The 18,479-nt window shown below is 31.8% G+C and overlaps 1 protein-coding gene across 1 annotated transcript in view; it reads left to right on the top strand.

The window, feature by feature from the left end:
* MS3_00007325 (uncharacterized protein) overlaps positions 1 to 12,367 on the top strand; it is a 30,993-nt gene extending 18,626 nt beyond the window's left edge. The window contains exons 5-10 of the mRNA XM_051215587.1: positions 338 to 410; positions 2,281 to 2,370; positions 3,061 to 3,219; positions 8,861 to 8,954; positions 10,329 to 10,368; positions 11,375 to 12,367. Of these exons, the coding sequence (XP_051066119.1) occupies positions 338 to 410; positions 2,281 to 2,370; positions 3,061 to 3,219; positions 8,861 to 8,954; positions 10,329 to 10,368; positions 11,375 to 11,548 (630 nt within the window). The 3' untranslated portion in view covers positions 11,549 to 12,367. The remainder of the gene's footprint in view (positions 1 to 337; positions 411 to 2,280; positions 2,371 to 3,060; positions 3,220 to 8,860; positions 8,955 to 10,328; positions 10,369 to 11,374) is intronic.
* Positions 12,368 to 18,479: the final 6,112 nt, after the last annotated feature.

Here is an 18,479-nt window from a genome sequence, read left to right as displayed (position 1 = left end):
AGCAATATCGTTTCGTAAATTGCTGAATCCTTTTAAAGTGTTATTTAAGCTTTTGTACGTTCTAGCTGGAAATAAACTATTTGATAAATACGACTTATCATGTATCTGCTTTCTTTCTAATGCTTCGCAAAAAAAGTAGTCTTAAACTGCACACTTAAATTTAGAAGCCTATATTTATCATTTTCAAATCACCATTTTTGTTGATTTATATGCGCGCTAAAATTATAACTGAAATAAAACTGTATTCCTTATGTTTAACCACTGACTCCATGACCTCATTTATTTTGAATATACACATGTTTTCTTTTTTTTTTGTATATAATTTCATTTAAATAAGGCAAACAGTGTTCGTTCTGGACGAAGCTCTGGATTTGATGAACGCTGCTCACCACAATCATATGGACGTAGTGGTATGTTGTTTTTATTTACATACATTTACACTTTTATAAATAAATAATGATTTAAATCACCGGCACAAATGACTGTTAATAAATGATTACTTTAATTATAGGAAATAGTACAACACACGAAACTTAGAAGTACTCTAGTTACTACGACATTCACTGTAATCATTGTGTTATTTAGAAGGATGTTAACTTATAGTTGTAAGTCATTTAGTGAACTATGAAGTGCAGTGGTGATAATAAATATCATGCTAACTAGTCTTAAGACATGACTGAATTTTTCATTTAACCATGCAGGTTTAGCTAATAATTACATGCTTCAACAAAATATGCATCAGTTTGATCTACATTTTTTTTAAAATCAATAGAAAGTCTTTATTTTATTGCTGTGTTCAAGATATCCAAAATGATCTCGACTAAAGGTCTCTATTAATATGAACGCCTTTGAGACCCATACAACAAAATCACAGCCGGACCCAAAAATTGAGATTATGAACCTGTTTAGTTCTCTATTTTTGTTTGGTCGTCCAATATCAGGTTCATTTCTTCAAATAATTACTCATGGATTGGTAAATTTGGAGAGTCTTGAAAAATTCTCACTGATTTAATGCATAAGCATGGTTACATGCTCACACATATATTCTTCTATCTCCCCAGCCACATAGAATATTTAAAAATCTTAATGCCTACATAAACACATCTTAGATTCCAAGCAAAGGCCATAGTGCTGTGTTCCATTAAATCTAATTATCAATGTAAGTATCGTAAATTTTAGGAACAATAGATTCTCAAATATCAACTACATATCATCTTCCTAATCGGACTCCATTTTGATAAGAATTCATCAGAGTCGTCCAAGTGATATTTTGATCTCATACTTTAGTTAGATGAATTCAATTTAGTAACACTCATAATACTATAATCAACGTTAATTTATACACGAAAGCTAATATTAAGAATTTGCATGACTGTTTCAAGGCTAAAATGCTAGTCGAAGTACCAGATTGATGAAACTTACAAACTGTATGTTTATCATATTTCGACTAATTCACCATAAATAATATCTGCTTTCACATTTATGTTTTCCCGACAACTAAATGTACTCCCTCTCAATCTCAACATGTAATTTCATTTTTACTTCAATCTCATCGTACGTAGTCTTTCTAGGAGTACTTAAAGTTTGAACGGATGTTTTATTTTGGATTGAGATCATGAACCGATTAATGTTAGACCACCGTTGGAAACCCGGAAGCACTGGACGGCCGTTCCGTTCTATTGTGAGACTCCTCATCAGTGCGCATCAACGATCCCGCTCGCAGGATTCGAACCCATGGCCATGAGTCCCGCTTAACGTACTGAACCACTGAGCCAGCATCCAATGGTGTTAGTGTCTAACATCAACCAATCCACGAAATCGCGCGACCATCTTCCATCGTACTGAGGTAGACACCTGTCTCTACCCGACACGGATTAGCCCCACTGTTCACGGCTTCTCATTAGAACTCCGAGAATCCCCTCACGAAGCTGGTCATTAGTGAGCACATGTTAATTATCAGTATAGGAGTTGTGAAGATTATTATTAGTTATTCGTCAGATATTAAAACTTGTTATTTGTCAAAGTAAAATTTAAAGGAAAAGTTGATTACAGTTCATAAAATAATCAACATTTTTTCTATGATACAACTATCAAATGTGATGTCGACGGTTCTTAACAGTGCGACTTTTAGTTTTCTGAGGGTTACTTTAATACCGATAGTAACTGCTTCAGAATCAGTAATACATTAACTACATATACATAACTGTCGTAGGAATTACACTCACAAAAACCAGTCATTCAATATGAATTATCTTATTTCTTTAATTTTGTTAATTGTAGCTTCATACTACAATAGTTATACACCACCACCTAATCGATTTGGACTAAGCAATCATTGCACTTCACCTCATACTTTTTCAAATTCGTCAGGTACACTTTGATGGATACAAGTTGACATTATTTTTTTCATGTGATCTTTATCATCATAACGATTATTTTCATTATTGTTTATTATAATTTGGATGTTTTTATAAATAATGACTGTTTATAGTAGCATGGACTTGTATTAAACAATAAATATCGAAAATATCATACATGTTCAAAAGAGAAGTTCAAGAATAGAAACTTTTTGATTGTACTAATCATCTCATACAATGCTTTTGAAGTTATTTCAGATTATTACGATATACTAGTCACTGTTATAGTGACTATTACATGTGTAGACTGATCAAAGTATATTCTGTCCAACTTCTTTGCAAGTTTATTTACTCCGTCCTAAGAAAATGTAATCTAATAGAAAGCATCTTGTACAGATGATGAGGTAGATAAAAAACATTTACTAATTCTTTGTGTGTGTCTTAATATCAAAACTGTAATCTGAAAAATTAAATGTTTACAACTGTGAACACCATTCTTACTGGACAGTCAGTAGGAATCGAAAAGGACAAGATTAGTTAGTGATTTAAAGAGTAATATCGTTTGTGTCAAGAAAACCTTACTGTAATAACTTTTAATAACCCAATACACATATTAAAATACTTAATTTTGGTTTCCCTTATTTTTACACTTTATTATTGAAATATATCTGTTCATCTATTTATAAAATGATATCTTTTCTAGGCATAAATTCTAGATCACTGTCAAATAGTGGTGGATGTCATCTTAAAATCGATCCAATCAATCATCATCATCATTATGATCAAGGGCATACACCACCGGCAAATCATAATGGACTAAGTCGTTCTGGTTCTTGTCATTCAGTTATTATTACTCCTACAGGTAAGGCATAAAAAACAGTATAAATATAGTGAGATTTTATTTCAAATTTTAATATATCAATGAAATGGCATGTTTGACTTGTAAAACCGCTAATTTATCGACGAATATCCACTAAAGTTGTGTTAAAGCAGTGTATAATTCTAGATCATTCAGCTGATTAACTTAGAATAACTATAGCTTCTCTAGAAATTGGCTTTCAGAGATCCTGTAGGTACTTTATTTGAAATGGACTGTTTGAGAAAAATACATGTTTTCTAAGCTGAAAGCTCCGTTGGGATCCGTTACGTTGTTCAGTCATGACTACTAAAATTTAAAATGTTAAGATCGAAAAAACCTTTGGCAGTGTTATTGTTTACTCTATCAAATAAATGTTCTGTTAAAAGCCAACAATAACCACGAATTGCAGAAAAGTTGTTTTGTTCGAGTCAGCTACTTAATAGGAGTATGCACACACAACTTCAAATGGAACAGAACCTAAAACCTTCAAGTCTCTCATGAAGAGTATGATATTTTCAGACTGTCGATCAACACCTTTGAAGTCATTCATTTCACAATATGGGGTTGGTCATCATTTAATCTTAATAGCAATAGTTTCTCATTCTAAACTCTTTGTTGTTAGTTGCATAATATCTTTCATAATATAACAATAACGAATTTATTTGAATAAAATAACAACCTCTAACCAATTAAATCAAGTTACCTTTAGTTTAACTAAATCGCCGTAATTTCAAGTTATTCCGAACCGTAATCAGAAAGATTTAATATTTACAACTGTGACTCTCATCACTTACTTCTAACATAATGGGGTCTTCTTCCTAATAGAACAGCGTTAGATCATTCAAAAACTGAAATTTATTGCACTATTAGATTACATAGACAGTAATATCTATCAACAGAGTTAACCAGTAGTCAAGAGTAGACAAATACAATCATCTCTCCTTCTCAGTGATTAATTTCTGTGAATATCTCAGCACAACAAACGGTAAAATGTTATCCACATAAATGAGTGATGTCGTCCCTGAACATGACACTAGGTGTCATGGATTTGAATTCGATTTTCAACGTTAGTTACATGATTGTGGATGCACATAACTACTGATGATGATCGTAACTATTTTATCAGGGTTTAATCTCGAACTGACCAATCATTATAACTTAGTGTTTTTGACCCCTTTAAGCATGAAACGATAAGCTAAGGTCGTAGGAATAGTTAAATATGGATTATGATATCTAGCCTCATATATATTCGTTTTAAAAAATTCAGTTGCAATATGGAATTGTTTTTATTATGGAATAAATGTTGTAGAATATTTTAGTTTTATATAATCGACTATTCTTCATTAAATAACCACTGAAAACCAGGAAGTGATTTATCTACATTAAATTTGTTCACTTTAGCCAGAAGACATGATCGTGTTTTTTTCATACTGTCTAATAATATAAGTAGCATACAAGCATCTTCAGTACTCTAAATATTTTTTTGAAAAATGTTTATTAACCCCTTAAGACTATTGATTATTTCTCTGTTAAATATTTTTTAAATGAAATCCAGCGTAATCAGTGTCACCATGGGGGGTAGTGCAAAAATAGTTTTTTTAAAGAAACAAATTCGCAATTTTTCTCATATTACCTATTTCATGCACAGAAAATAACAATCCATTCATGTTATAAAGACCTCACATTTCCAAAATGCTTATGAGATGTATTTTGAGCCAACTATAAAGGTATTCACACATGTTATAAATATGACAAGAAAAACGTAATATATAGATTGACAAGTGTATTGTGTGATTGGAATCTGATTTTAATGTTATTAGTATCCTAAACGTTTATTAGTTTGATTTCGGAAGTGTCAATATTATACTAGACAAAGAAATAATGAAACTATTCTAAAGAATATTGATTTTGAAAATTTTACACCACTATGTAATCATACTGATAAAGATGGTATGTTGATAGACTATGATTGAAGTCATGAAGTTTTCTTAAGCTAATCCAACAAAGTTGTTTAGTTTTAGTCATAATTAAACATCCAAACAAGTGTTCGTCTCCAATAATCAACACTGACCACAAATCTGAATATTTATTGACAGATGAATGTAAAAAGGTCAGTAGTTCTGTTCTCAAATATCTAATTAACCAGCAACCTACCATCATAAATACTATTTCCAAGGTTAGTTCAATTTAACTCAAGAGCCTGTTCACAGCAGAAGCTTTAACAATACAACTTTCTATACTTGATCTGAACGTTCATAAATGACTCGTTTTTTCATTCATCTCACATTAGTCCTAAAAATCACCTTTCTACTTTTACAATCTATTACCTTGTATTCATTTTTACCTCAATTTTTTAAAATGCGCATCAATTAAATGATTTTCTTTCATACTTCTTACGTATAATCGATTTTCACCTTACCGTTACTCAATATCCCTTCTCATATTACGTGATTTTTGCTTAGCACCTGGTGAACATATTGACATCACTTTAATAATGATGCGATACCTAAAAATGTTAATTATATATTGAGGTATTTTGAATTACAGTAAATATAGATGGACAGAGATACTAATTGACATTATTGAAATGAAAAGATTCGTCAGTAACTTATCGCAATCTGATCGTAATCTATCAGTGAGTTTTTTAGCTTTTTAAATACTAATAAAACATCATCATCAGGCTCTACAGCTATAAGTCCATAACTATAATATTTTACAAAGGTCAAAAATAAGGCATGTATTAATGAATTTGACAATGTTATATAAAAATGCATAGTAGGAGAATGTCATCTTGTCAATTGAGAGAATAATAATAAGATTGTTGTGTGAATATAATATGTAATAAGGAAGGTGTTATCAAGGTAATTACGATAAACGAATTGGGAATGATCGATGTGAAGATTAAGATAGAGATAATCAAAAATAATGATAATAAGGACAAATTAAATAAATAAAAATGAAGGAAGGGGGTAAGAGGTTTATGATATTCATTCTAGGTATTTGGTGATCAAGTCGTAAGCCAACGTAAACAAAGAGGCTGGATATATTTTTTCTGGATACATAAATTTGGTCTTCTGGAGTTGATCCAGATGGCTTCGGCTATGTAAAGCAGTCGTAGTCTAACTCCGTGAGGTAGATATTTTGGAACTTGATATAAAACAGCGAAAGCTTCCTCTATTTTGATATGATGTTCACTATCTACCAAGTGAGAAAGAATGGTGCTGTTAATTGATTCAGTAACTCCTTTTCCCAACCAAGCTGGTACATGTTCACGAACACGCAAGGATAAAGCCCTCTGAGTACGGCCGATGTAACTAGCTCCACAGGAGCAGTTGAATTGGTATACACACATGGAAGAGCAAATAATACAATTTTGAAGTATATATATATATCGTAACAGATGGAAACGTTTACCATTTTTAACACATAACATTGTCAAATTCATTAATACATACCTTACTTTTGGCCTTTGTAAAATATTATAATTATGCACTTATAACTGTAGATCCTGATGATAAAGTTACTAAAAACAGTTGTTCGCTCAAATATTCTTCATTTTTGAATATTCTATGGGGATTTTTAAACTACTGATAAAACACGGTAATGATTTCCGAACCTGATGAACATTTTAACAGATTTCATTAAAACTGCTTTATTTCTTTTACAAGCTTCATTCCAATTCTTTTGTGTCATCTCACTTAGATTCATCAATATTTATATTGAAACTATGCTTATCATTCGTATTTTGTTTTTTCGGTAATTACAATTAACGTTAATAATAAGAAAATGAAGTTATATTTTTAATACCATAGATTATATTTCCCAGTGTAGCTCATCAAACACAACTTTTATTTAGTTTATTTTACATTGTACGATTTGTGTGACGACGTTATATTGATTGTCTGTCGATATTGAAATAGATGGGGTAGGGTTTGTACTTGAGATTGAGCGCTGAGCGTTTTAATTATTAAATGATCCTCTTCACTAGCATTTATATAATAAATATACCCTGACAGAAGGTCATTTATCGTTATTCTTCCGTTCAGGAGAACAAGATTACAACCCAGTCTTCTTATAACAACAGTTATGCAGCTTCACTCTCTGATAGAACTATTCAGGCACCAAAAGCCATGTGTTACTACATTTTATTCACTTACTTATTAAGCTAATATATGCATGCGTAAGCGACTGGGAAAGGTCAACTGATAATAATAAACACAAAGTATCAGTAGGTTTTTCCTATAACCGTGAGAAGAACGATTGTGATGAAATAAAATGATGAAGAAATAGTTACGTCAGATATTATGACTCTTAATTTAATTGAATAATCTTCTTCAATTATTTAAAATCATTATGAAGTTGTTTAAAAACTTTTAGATTCATAGATGTTATTTAAACTGTATTGAAAATTCATTTTTTGAAACATTTTAATTAATATTGAGGGATTTGTATTGATTACAGAATACTATAGTGTAAGTCATGAATTGATCGTAGCTAGACGGATGAGCACTGCTGAGCAATCCCGTACTACGACTAAATGGCCGTTCAGTGCTTCCTGATTTTCTATAACTGTCTAACTCACATCATTTTGTGATTTAACTTACAATGAACATCGTAAATAAGATAATATATTTTCAACATTCCAATGAGTGGGAAAATGAGATTTTCGGAAGCTTCGTGACTCAGTGCAAGCCACTTCAGGTTATTTATTTTCTGAAGAAGTAGATATTCTACCTAATGCTCAATTTATTCGAAATTATCAAGTCAAACCATGGTAATGATACCTATAGAAAACATTATTGTTAAACAAGCTTTTGCCAATGATGTATCGAGTACCTTACAAATTAATTGCCTTTTGGCCTAATATTTTAGCAAGTGATTCTTAGTTTTTCGATAATTTCAACTAACAAATGGGCGATAACAGGGTAAATTTTCGATATACAGAGATTTAATGCTCCGTTAAAAGTATGAGTTCTTGTTAACTGATTTGTACAATCTCAAAAGTTACAACTAAATTAATAAGATATCATCATTAATATTACTTGACCGACTTTATGAACTGCTTAACTCCACCTCAGTTATTATTCAGCAAAAAAATTTGTTTTCACAAGAGTGTATACCTTTTACAATACTTTAGGAGTTCTGGATTCGATTTCCTTCATTATTCTCAATATTTAAGGACTTGTGCATACTAATAATTAACTTGAAATGTACCTAAAGTGTCAACTATTCCAATAAAATAAATTATTACAGAAAATTTATTATATTTATCTGAAAATAAAATAAAACCAACAAATCTGGAATAGAACGGAATGCGCATCCTATATTCCACTCCTAGCTAAATATTATCTATTCCATAGAAATAAGTAGATGCTTTTCTAAATAAACATAACTGAAATCGCGTTTAACTCATGTTAAATGCTAAGTATTTACAAACTCCAATTTTTATTATCTTGAACATTGTAAGTTTCATGGTCTCACTAGTTTAAAAGCTCCGTAGTACCAATAGTTAGTATACTATATATATAATTTGTTGCTAACCATTAAATTAGCGTTCAATCTTAGTTAATTTCTGATATAATTTTATAAATTACAAATGAGAACAAGATTTCTTTTCTTTCTACACAACTAATTGTTTCTTCAGGTCCTCCTCCTGGAACTAACAATAACACTGCTGGTGGCAATGTAGGTTCTACAGAAACTATTAATATACCTAGAGGTTCGACGGTTAACCTAAAGTAAGTCAATTGTTTCTGTTATGACTCTTGCCCTGTTAATTGTCACGTGACTTAATCGCCAATTAAAACACAGACTCTTATGACCTTGCCACCGTATCAAACTAATGACGTGTTGACCAGTTCGAGCAGCTTGGAGTCAACTCTGAGTCTTTATTGGCTTTTCCGGCCTATCCCAGCTCGTTCAGCCCAGAACATCAATATCAACCTCCACTGTATGGAAATTCGTAGTTTATATACAAGCAAATCACACCGCATCATACCACAAAATAGAAAATAAAAATAATACAATATAAAATCAAAAACGGCTGTGTATGTGAGAGACTATAACTATTAATTCATGAGTAAATTAGGAATAGTAAGTTGTATAGTGGTAATCAGTGGCTCAAATGGAAGCTTTTATTCAAAGGAAAATGAATATACATATAAGTTAGTTAATTAATAGTCATGCAACAGAAGTATGTGTACTAATAGTCTATAAATAATTCCTAGCACTTACCACTTATTTATTCTATGTCAGAATATAACAGTTTGTTTGTTTTTTACATATTTATTTGACTTATGTTTTATAAGCCGAATGGTTTGGTAATGAAGCTTTGGTTGTCTTTGTGGACGACATTATCAACACTCAGTTCATGTAGAAGTGAACTGTTTAGAAGTGTTTTGTGATGACATTATTAGTGGTCTTATCGGGATTTTGTCAGCTTCACTTGTCTTTACATTCTTGTTGAGTGTTTTTTTAATCTCTGGACATATGACTGGTTAACCTTTGTTACATAGGTAGTTTTAGCCAACAGCTTTTTAAAACTTCAGTGATAATTAATAAAGTAGCACACCCCTGACTAATATACTTTGCATGATATATCAAGCTTGTTCTAAATATTTAACCTATTTCGATAACTCCTTATTATTCACCCTTAAGCAATTAAGAAAATTCCATTGTAAAAAGGTCAAACAATAAAGTCAGTTCATTCTACCAAAAGGTGTTATTGTGATAATTCGAACACATACGCGATGTTGGCTTTTACTTGGCCGTACAGGAGACCATTTGAAACTTGATTAGCTGAATCATCCCGTGTTCGAGTGTTACACTGGGTGACGTATTTGAATACCCTCATATGAATCAGTTATTTAGTGGTTACATTTACTCCTTACTAACCATTGCCAATTATCATGAACGTAGGGTTCTATCTCAATTGCCTTTAACCATTAATGACTTCATACCATCATCATAATTTACCCAGCAATCGTTACCTAGGCTGTTTTAGTTTATTTATCTGTGTGAACAAATTTTATTGCATCATATTCTGCTTCACAATGATTAAGAATATTTAAATATTATTAAAAATGTAATCCTTTTTTATTTCTTCATGATAGCTTTCATGGTCATACACACCAAAATTCAGGATTTGGTGGGGTATGTTAGAATATTTTAGTTATTTATATTATAATTATGACTTTCATTGATATTTTGATTTTAACTAAATAATTCCATTATAAATGTAATGCTATCAGTCTACAACTGACACACATACTCATTAGAAAGCTAACAGTATCCTGCTGTTTTCAGAAATTCATTATTGACCGAAATCAACTGTCGATCATTCTTTCTAATAATCTGTACTTATAGTTAAAACCCTAGTGTATAAACTTCTAAATCACTTATCGAATCGCATATTTTTATAAGCAAGTGAGAACATATATGTATGCTAATTTACTACACATCTCATTGTACTAATATCATCAACAATATTAAATGAAAATTTGTATCCTAGCATTAGTTAGCTGATAATAAAATTGAAATTCAGTTATACACATATTAACATTACCATAACCAAGTATGAAAGTCATGATTTTTGCGGTCACAGTAAGTTTTCATTATCAGTATCCTGGAACAGGACTGAATGTTTTTACACGGATGAAGATAACTATCCTGTTTATTGTTCAATAAAAGTGTAATACCTAGTATTTTCAAGTATATTACGTTCCTTTAGTACTGCAGATAAGAGTGTAATTTTCATTGAACACTTCATTTCAATGATTAAAAACTACTTACATATATCTTTTTTTGAACACGCTGCTGTAGCGCATTCCAACTTGCCGGATGAAATAATAGTCAAAGTGAGAATTAGAGCTTGAAATGAAATTCTCAGTGAAAATTACTCTCCTTTAAACATTATTCAATAATTAAAAGAAAGGGAAAGTGCTACATATTGCACTTATCTCGAACATTTTGAGGCTGATGAGCTACAAATTGACAGACATGCATCGTACCCTGCACTTTTTAAACTTACAAATTCATGTTCAGCTTTATATCTGTTTATGGTGCATATACTACAAAATTATTGATATGAATTTCATTATAGAATCGAACAATGAATGAATGAGCAGTATAATTAAAGCATATTATTGTTATTTTATAGACTTTTGTAGCACAGTATGGTTACGAAGCTAGAGAAGACGATGAAGTGACCTTCAAATCTGGTGATATTATAGTGAATGGTGCACCTATAACCGAAGGTTGGATGTATGGTACTGTTCAACGAACTGGAAAATTTGGAATGCTTCCATCGAATTATGTTAAACCATACCGTTAAACATTTCAATCATTATGTTTACTATTTATAACTATGAATAAGTTTTTCTCTCATTTAATTTGTATTATTAATTCAGGTAGCTTTCCTTTATTTTATTATAGTCCTATAGACGCATATCACTATCATCATAACATATCATGAGAATTCATTTAAGCAAAAAGACCTCTGACAAAATTCATTAGGCAAATAACGTTCCTTTTTTTTATCTTACTCAGAGATTTCTCAACATATTTCATAAAATCTTTTCAAATAAATTACATAAACTATAAACTTTATGGTTTTTATCGTATTGCTATGACAGCATTTTCGAAAGTTTAGAGTATAGGATATTATAGCTTATAAATTCCTATCAAATAATCTATATTCATCTTTTATTTACTTTACATATATATTTTAAAAATAAAAAAAACATATTCAATTTATGTAAGGAACAGAATTCCAAATATACAAACAATTCAATGACATTCATCAATCACACTAACTTACATATCCTTATTAAACATTGAAATTATATTCGTTTAACATTTCGTCTCTTTCATAATTATTTAGCTTTTTATTAGCTACTTATATTTTTTTTCAAAATATGCTCTCATGTCTGTATGTGTACCTGAGTACCTATAATAATAATAATAATAACAATAATAATTATTATTAATATTATTATTACTATAGTAACAATGTTGAACATAGTTTCAGTTCAATTATTACCTGTTTACATTTTTATCACTCTTTTAGTGACACATTCCCAGATTGTTTCTAAACTTTGTTTTTGAGAAAAAAAAGGTTGGTTATTGATTTTGTATTGTATATCATTTGTTGGTTTGTTTATTTGTTTGTTTGTTATAATTTATAATGATAATATTGAATATTATTTTTTAATAATTTTATTAAATTGACATATATATTCATTGATATGCGTATGATTTGTCTTTATTGTTCATTAACTGTCATTTTAATAAAGCATCTATTCATAAATTACAAATCATCATTTAAATAATAAATCATTCAAGAGTCAATATGCATTATATGCGGTCATCTTATAACACAATAGAACGTATATATATATATATATATATATATATATATATATATATATATATATATATATATACAATGAATACCTTATGTTATAATGGTAAATGTCAAATTATTTCTGTAATGACATATACTACTATATATACAGAAATACCATACAATATACATTAGAAATGTGAATACATTTCAAAGAGATGCACTAATCGGATTTTAACAAAAATTTAGTTGTTTTTGTTTTGTTTCTTTTATTTGAATTGAATTTGTGTGTTTTTATGAGTCGACAGTAAAAGAGGAGGGTAAGAGAGAGAGAGAGAATAAATTGATTATTATCAATAAAAATTTGAAGTACAAATTTTGACAAAATAGAAACATGAATTATTTATTCTTCATATTTACTCATGAAAAAATCAATAATCCAGTTACCTATGAATCATTTTTAAACCATTACCAAATAGTTATGTTTGTTTGTTTGCTTTTTATATACATTCAGTTAACTGATCAATTCATTTTCTATGTTTGTCTACTGATTATATGGACTCCTGAAGAGATTGGTTGTGTATACATAAGGTTCGTTTGATAATAAATATTCAATAAAACTTTATATCATGCATCCAAATATCACATAGATAAGATAATAGAAATAAAGTGTATATTATGAGAGATGATTGTTGTTATGGTGTGAATTTCAATTCTATCCATGTTTAAATAATAATAGTGAGCAATGAGAATGTAGACTATTATTTGTTTTGTAAAATATTTCATGGAATTTAATCAATAATAAAGTTACAGTAATACTGAAATCAGTAAAATAGATCTCTTTTTTTGTTTTGTTTTCTATTTTTTTCATAAGAAGAAACTAATAATCTGATAATAAATATTCTTCAATAAAACATAAGATTATGTTAGTTACACAATGATTAACAAGGGTGTAAACAATTATACCAACATATTGAACGGGTACGGATATACTTTGTAATGAAACTATCGAGCTTAGGAATTATTATGCTTTAAAAGTGGTTACAATGTAAGCATCTTGGCAGAAATAATATGTTAATTACATTTCTATAATAATAAAATATATGATAGCTAAAGTGAATTATAAATTCTTTGTAAACTGATACAAACATATAAAAACAAAATATCATTTTACATTTTATTCATTAGATTCTTCTACTAACCAGCTTTTTATATCATCAATATTTTCATGAATCTCAAATAAAACATCATTGATGATTTTATGTAATATCACATTTTTTTACTTCTTTTTGCCTACTACTCATACAAAGAAAATACCAAACTTTCGATTGAAAAACTATGAAAATATTAGGTTGAATGATATCAATTTACTAGTGGTCAGAGGATGAAATACTGACAAGCATGTAAGATGTTGCATACAATACGATTAAGAGACATCTATTGGAACAATAATAATCATTTATCAGTGATGTTTACTCTGATCATATAAACTTTATATCATTTATACTATACATAACATATACATAGTAAATACTAATGAATATGACTGAATACTCACAGGTTAACCTTTGACTTTATAATAGAGTTTCATAGGCACCAGCTAAGTGACTAAAATTATCTGTGCCATTATTTTATAACAGTATGCTTGCTAATGAGCAAACAAGTTACTGTATATTTTAGTGTTAGATAACAGTAACTCTTGAATACTTCGCTGGCTCTGCTGTAATACAGTTTTAATATATGACTTAATATACAATACCTCGGTTGACCCGATTCCGACAACTGCGTAATTAAAAAAGTCGAAGACGAAATTAGGTTGAATTAATATTTTTCAAGCACTCATATATGAGCAAATAATCATGGAACCGTTTGTCAAAAATTTCGTACATCTGTTTCTCATTATGAATTTGAAAAAATTCAAAACAACATTTGAAGGGAAATAAAATGAATTTACTGTATTTCATGGTCTCGCTTCAGCTGCTTACAACCGTATACATATTAAAGTATAACATTCGAGCATAATATGAAGTAATTGACATTGCTGACGGAAAGAACAGAAATTAGAACAACTATCGACAATAATTATACGCATGTACGAATAAGTATATGCGAGGTTATTTGGAGATAAAACTCAAAAACATCGAGGTTGTGATGTAGTTATTCTATGGAGTCTGGGAACTAATGAGATGAGTTACTCAATGATTTAAGACGGTCTGAGGAATCTAAATAAGTTCTGAAAATCGAGCTGGTGAAACATAAATGAATGGAAACATAATTTGACGTAGATAAAATAACGATTAGTTTAGTGAAGATCGCGTAAAAAACGTTATAAAATAACAGGTGAATTTAATCACTAACAATAAGTTTGTATGCAGCTGAAGCGAAACCATGAAATGTAATGAATTCAGATTTCCCTGTCCCTATTTTGGCTATTTTCAAATAGAAAGAACCAAAAGGAAATGGCTTGAGCCGAATTGTTAACCTTAGCGAATAAATATAAAAAAACAGATGACGAATAAAATATACGGACGAGCACAGATAGACCAACACAGATAGAAGGAAAACATGTTTGAAAGAAAAATTGAGAAAATACTAAAATGAACATTATACAGTTTAGGAATCATTTCGGGTAAATCCACGAAGGTGTAAAAAATAACTGAGAACATTAGAATGATTCGTTCGTCACTTGATTTCTTTGATTCTATACTTTCCAAATAGATTAGTGAAAAACCTGTGAAACCACATCTCCCGGACTTCCTTCGAATACGTCATCAGATGTCATGGAATTAACATTTTTTGTAAAATTTAATTACCTATTTACTCACTTAGTTAGTTACATACTCCTGTTATCTATCGTGAGAGAATAGACTGCTCAACAGGATTCTACAACCAACTCTGTCCTAGACTCTAAGACCCCGTTTTTTTCCAATTCCTAATCATTATTCTGAAGTCCTTCTCCGATTTCAGACTCAATCTGTTCCTTGGTCTTCCCATCTCCTACTTTGTTTTCCAAGTAAGGGCTTGTTCCGTCATTATTCTTGACTGGTCACTCTTGTTTGCTATGTTGTAGCGGTAAATAAATCCCCAAAATAAATAGCTCTGTAAGTTTTCGACATTGAATCTTCCTTGTTTTCCTGCCTGTTTTTTGTTGTATCATGTACTTGTCTCGTATCCCCTTCTCTTGCACTTATTTCTGCTGTAGTTGCTAAGCCTTTCACGCATTTTCTCATATCGGTTCTAATGCCCATCTTCACTCTACTGATTGGCACAAGGTATTTGATCATTGCCCTGGCTTTCTTTGCTCTTCTTTTACCATTGTTAATTGCTGTCTTCTTCTTCTTCCTTTCTGAAATCCCACTCACATTTTTGATACAGTTTCATTACCCAGGTCTTCAACTGACCTGAATTGTTTTGTGATGCCTGTTCATGAAGAACTGGACATCCCATTTATACATCGATTCGTCTAAACTTCTGAAAACTGTTGCTTTTGTAAAGTAGAACGAGATGATGATCAACCTTTTTCTAAAATATCTGGGTCGCAAACGTATTAGTTTGTGCTTCCAGGTGATCGTTCCAGATAAATTATGGGGGTATAAGTGACGACGCGGAACAAAGCCATACGTTCTACAATGTTTTCGGTGGTACATCAAGAGAGTACTGAAAAAGAGTGAAGGAAATGGTGAGAAGCAGAACAGACAGTGTTTATGACTAGTTAATTCTTGTCATTTGCGGACGAACAATTAGGGTATGAATACTTAGAGCCATTTTCTTTTATAAGGTCGATTTCTAAGCAAATATATCTCATCAGGTCAAAGAAAACAAGCCACACGATTGCGATGAATGGACAAATAACTATCTTAGTGAATATGATTAAAAAAGAAGCTGAAGGTTTAGGATTCTGTGTAGCTTTAAAATTTATCAAGGAAAACTCTGTGTTCGAAAACTAACTGGCTTTGTGCATCATTAATACTATAACTCGTTTTTATTGTTATAATATTCTTAAAGTCACAAGTGTACTAATATTTGGTGTGATTATCAAGTCTTACTTGCAATAGGATTTCTCAGTAGGATATGAAACCAACTCAGGGTCACAGCCACGAGTTAAATCCACTGGGCTTTCTTGCTTTGAATACTTGACATTCGATATGCTCAGCAAAGTACAAACCGTTGCTATACCTCAAACCTGTGTCATCAACAGTGCTAAGATGTTTCAGTGTATATTTGTTTACACCCAAATTTAGGTTAGATCTACTACCATTGTAAGTAAATCTACTTTTGTAAAAATTCAGACACATTCTGCGACACAGTCCATTCGTAAAACTGATTTATGACCTCTAGTGTTACCGCTGAAATATAGCTTTCATTGGTAAGAGGCGAGAATTAATAGACGAATTTTAGGTCATCAACAAAAAAGAAACATCGACTGTCTTGAAAGGGTTAGCAAAGTCAAGTTTACTAAGACCGAAATGAGTCTAAAAGCACACATCATTAATGAAAAGGATAAATAGTAATGGACCAATCACACCTCCTGGTATAACCTCATCGGTAATACTCATAGGCGTAGATGAATAAGATCCAAAGCGAACAATTTGGCTACGTTCTACTAAGAAAAGATTTAAACTAGGATTAAAAAAGATTCCATATGGCGAAAGTCGAAAGCCTTACTAAAATTGAAGTACAGAATTATCTGTGACTGTCAAACATAACTTCCCTAGGTAATTTGATCAAAAAAGTCCAGGTGCCCTTGTTGAGATCGGATAATATAGATGCCCCCAAATGCCCTGGTATGGCCGAGAGTGGGGTTGACCCGGCTTCCTCCTCGAAATGCTCTCACACGGCCACGCGCATATGGCCTCTGCCAGAGCAGTCCTACTCACTGCCTTCTCGTGGCGGGGATGTTGTTTGCGAAAATGAGATGAAGAAAAGCGAATGCCCGGCGCTTTAACCAAATCCCAAACCAGTGGTGCACATGGGCTTCAGTATCTTGTGGGAATAAGTGGCGTACGAACCAGGCAGCACTAATCGATTGGATCCCCATTAACAGTCGGTTATGTGCTGTTAGATTAGAGTTCCATCAAAGTGAGAAGAAATCGGCGTGAGAAACGATGTATTTTCGTCATCGCCTATGCTCCGACACATTGCAGCCCGGATGCAATCAAGGATGAGTTTTACCACCAGTTATCTGTTCTTCTTCAGAAAGTGAGTTCGACAGATATTATGGTACTAGCCGGAGACTTGAATGCTCAGGTCCGGCGCCTAAGCACACAAGAGAGTCGTTTAGGTGCCCGATGGGGACTCGTTGGTCACAGGTCAGATAACGGGAACCGTCTACTGCCACTGTGCACAAACCACAACCTGTTTCTGTCTAGCACTAACTTTCGGCACAGTTATCGCCGATGTGCCACCTGGTGTCCTCACTCTGCATCTCAAGCCTAGACTCAGATTGATCACATCGCGATCAGTTACCGCTGACGTGGTTGTGTACAAGAATGCCACTTCTTTTGGAGTATCTATCTGGACTCTGATCATGCTTTGGTCTGCGCTAATCTTACCTTACTTTTCAGTGGCCAACGAAGTGACCGCAATCAACGGATTGATATTAGCAAACTGGTTGCAACTTCTGTTGCAAGTAAGTATCGAACCGAGCTAGCTTTTAGGCTAGCTACCATTCCACCGAAAAGTATAGATGAGCACTGGTTGCAACTGCATGACTCCATGAAAATGGCGGGTACAGTCAGTTGTGGGTTCGCGAAACGTCCCGCTTATAAGCACTGGGTTTCTTCAGGCACCTTGCAACTCATCGAAGCCCGTCGGTCTACTCCGGGTGACCATGAGTTTGACCACAAACGAAGGATGTTACGTAATAAAATCGGGCAAAGTTTGAGTAAGGACCGAGAAGCCTGTTGGTCGGAGCGTGCTA

This window comes from Schistosoma haematobium, chromosome 4, assembly GCF_000699445.3.
Source record: "Schistosoma haematobium chromosome 4, whole genome shotgun sequence".
Taxonomy (NCBI): domain Eukaryota; kingdom Metazoa; phylum Platyhelminthes; class Trematoda; order Strigeidida; family Schistosomatidae; genus Schistosoma; species Schistosoma haematobium.
The sequence above is the reverse complement of the archived record's forward strand: the minus strand, read 5'-3'. Positions and strand labels throughout refer to the sequence as shown.